At 41.6% G+C, this 2,834-nt stretch overlaps 1 protein-coding gene across 1 annotated transcript; it reads left to right on the top strand.

Moving 5' to 3' along the window:
* The first annotated feature begins 471 nt into the window (after positions 1 to 471).
* On the top strand, positions 472 to 2,348 carry LOC114407108 (putative pentatricopeptide repeat-containing protein At5g37570). Its single transcript, XM_028370081.1, has one exon. It carries the CDS (start codon positions 508 to 510, stop codon positions 2,245 to 2,247), a length of 1,740 nt encoding a protein of 579 aa, XP_028225882.1. The 5' UTR covers positions 472 to 507; the 3' UTR covers positions 2,248 to 2,348.
* Positions 2,349 to 2,834: the final 486 nt, after the last annotated feature.

Raw genomic sequence — 2,834 nt, 5'->3', positions numbered from 1 at the left:
TTTCTCACTTTTATTCATTTTCTTATCTCTTTACCAAATATTATTTTATGTCCCTTAACAATGATGCGAAGGAATTTAGGAGGTAATTCTATTTGGGTAATACGCTCAATAATAATTCAAACTTCCTTCGTTAATCAAATTTATACCATGTCTACCTAATATATAAACAACAATTGACAGAGGTGAAGATCTCAATAGTCATAACCAAGTGGTTCACAATTTCTGTAATTATAAGGGTGCTCTATAATTACGTGATCAATTGTAATTGCTAGTTTGTACTTTGGATAAGATTAAATCTATCCAATCTAAATGCTAACGATTGATCAGACAATTAACATAACATATAATTATCCAATCATTTTCAACTTAATTCTCTACCCTGATTATAGTTCATCAACCAACAATTTAACATATAATTTTTTAATTAAATATTATATATTTTGAGTCCGTTCAATTTTGAAGAAAAAAAAGAGTGAGATGGTTGATTTCATCGAAAAGTGAGTTAAAATGTCCATTTTGGTCTCAAAAGCTACTGCGGGAATGCAAATGCAGGCTTTCCCTGTCATTCCCATTCCAACTTCCACTTCCATGCGTTCAATCTCTCACTCCTCTCCTTTCCGTCTTCATTCAGCTGCAAGCATCACCACCCTCCTCAAAGCCTGCAAGAAACGTGAACACCTCGAACAAGTGCACGCGTGCATCATCCATCGCGGCCTCGAGCAAGACCACTTCCTCGTTTTCCTCTTCATTTCCCGCGCGCACACCCTCCTCTCCACTCTCTCCTACGCCTCCTCCGTCTTCCACCGCGTTCTCGCCCCTTCCACCGTCCTCTGGAACACTCTCATCAAATCCCACTGCCAAAAGAATCTCTTTTCCCACACCCTCTCCGCCTTCGCTCGCATGAAGGCACATGGGGCACTCCCAGATAGCTTCACCTACCCTTCTGTCATTAAGGCCTGTTCCGGCACGTGCAAGGCAAGGGAGGGAAAATCGCTTCATGGCTCCGCGTTCCGGTGCGGCGTCGACCAGGATCTCTACGTGGGCACCAGTTTGATCGACATGTATGGGAAGTGCGGGGAGATTGCTGATGCTCGTAAGGTGTTTGATGGAATGTCTGACAGGAATGTGGTTTCCTGGACTGCTATGCTTGTTGGGTACGTTGCTGTTGGGGATGTTGTTCAGGCCAGGAAGCTGTTTGATGAGATGCCTCACAGAAATGTGGCTTCTTGGAACTCAATGTTGCAGGGCTTTGTGAAAATGGGGGATTTGAGCGGTGCTAGAGGCGTGTTTGACGCAATGCCTGAGAAGAATGTTGTTTCTTTCACCACCATGATTGATGGGTATGCCAAGGCTGGTGACATGGCGGCGGCGAGGTTCTTGTTTGATTGTTCTCTGGAGAAGGATGTTGTTGCTTGGTCTGCTTTGATATCAGGTTATGTCCAGAATGGGCTGCCTAATCAGGCGTTGCGAGTGTTTCTCGAGATGGAATTGATGAATGTGAAGCCTGATGAGTTTATATTGGTTAGCTTGATGTCGGCTTCCGCACAGTTGGGTCATTTAGAACTTGCTCAGTGGGTTGATTCTTATGTAAGCAAGATCTGTATTGATCTTCAGCAGGACCATGTAATTGCAGCGCTTTTGGATATGAATGCAAAGTGTGGAAACATGGAAAGGGCGTTGAAATTGTTTGATGAAAAACCTAGGCGAGATGTAGTCTTGTATTGTTCGATGATACAAGGGTTGTCAATTCATGGACGCGGTGAAGAGGCCGTGAATCTGTTTAACAGGATGCTGATGGAAGGGCTAACTCCGGATGAGGTGGCCTTCACAGTCATCCTCACAGCTTGTAGTCGTGCTGGGCTTGTTGATGAGGGACGGAACTACTTCCAGTCCATGAAGCAAAAATACTGCATTAGTCCATTGCCTGATCACTATGCATGTATGGTGGATCTTCTAAGCCGGTCAGGGCACATAAGGGATGCTTATGAACTTATAAAATTAATCCCCCGGGAGCCTCATGCTGGAGCCTGGGGTGCACTTCTTGGGGCATGTAAACTATACGGTGATTCAGAGTTGGGAGAGATTGTTGCTAATCGACTTTTTGAGCTTGAGCCTCTAAATGCAGCTAATTATGTGCTGTTGTCCGACATCTATGCAGCAGCAGAGCGATGGATAGATGTTTCCCTTGTGAGAAGTAAGATGAGGGAAAGGAGAGTGCGGAAGATACCTGGTTCCAGTAAAATTTAGTCCAGGGCTGAGTTGTTCCGGTATTCCATGTATGGAGAAGGCTATGTTTGGCCCAACTTTTTTCTACTTAAAAGCTAATTTTAATTTAAAGCTAAACGTAAGAACTTAAAATAGAAAGTGAAAGTTGTTAATTTTATTTTTTAAAACTTAAAAGTTCATTTTAAATTACTTGATGAGCAATTACTTGCACTCAATGGAGGATATATTGGATATTAATGACACAATTAACTAATTAAGGGAGGATAAATTGGTGCATGACCCGATTTTGCTGGAAGTCACTCAGGCGCAAAGAGACCTTTTTTGTTAATAATTTAAAGAAAAGCTTTTCTTTTACCAATTAAGAGAAAATCTTTTAAAAAGCCAAAGTTCAGGGATCAAAGAGAGGCCTTTGGTAATAAGCTACTGAGAAGTTATATAAAAGATAGTGAAAGTATCTGTTCAAGCTCTTTTTTTTTTTAATTTTTTCCCCCTGTTATAAATAAGCTCCTTTTTATTTTAAGAGCTTTTGTAAACTAATGTTTGGCCTATTTTCTCCTTAAAAGGAGAAGTAAAGCCTAAAAAAATGACGGGCCAAACACTACCTATGG

This window comes from Glycine soja, chromosome 3 (genome assembly GCF_004193775.1).
Source record: "Glycine soja cultivar W05 chromosome 3, ASM419377v2, whole genome shotgun sequence".
Taxonomy (NCBI): domain Eukaryota; kingdom Viridiplantae; phylum Streptophyta; class Magnoliopsida; order Fabales; family Fabaceae; genus Glycine; species Glycine soja.
Note: the sequence above shows the minus strand (reverse complement) of the source record. Positions and strands in the feature narration are given on the sequence as shown.

Bases quoted from the DNA above. Each gene is read 5' to 3' on its own strand.
- LOC114407108 (XM_028370081.1), top strand. From the start codon at position 508: ATGTCCATTTTGGTCTCAAAAGCTACTGCGGGAATGCAAATGCAGGCT.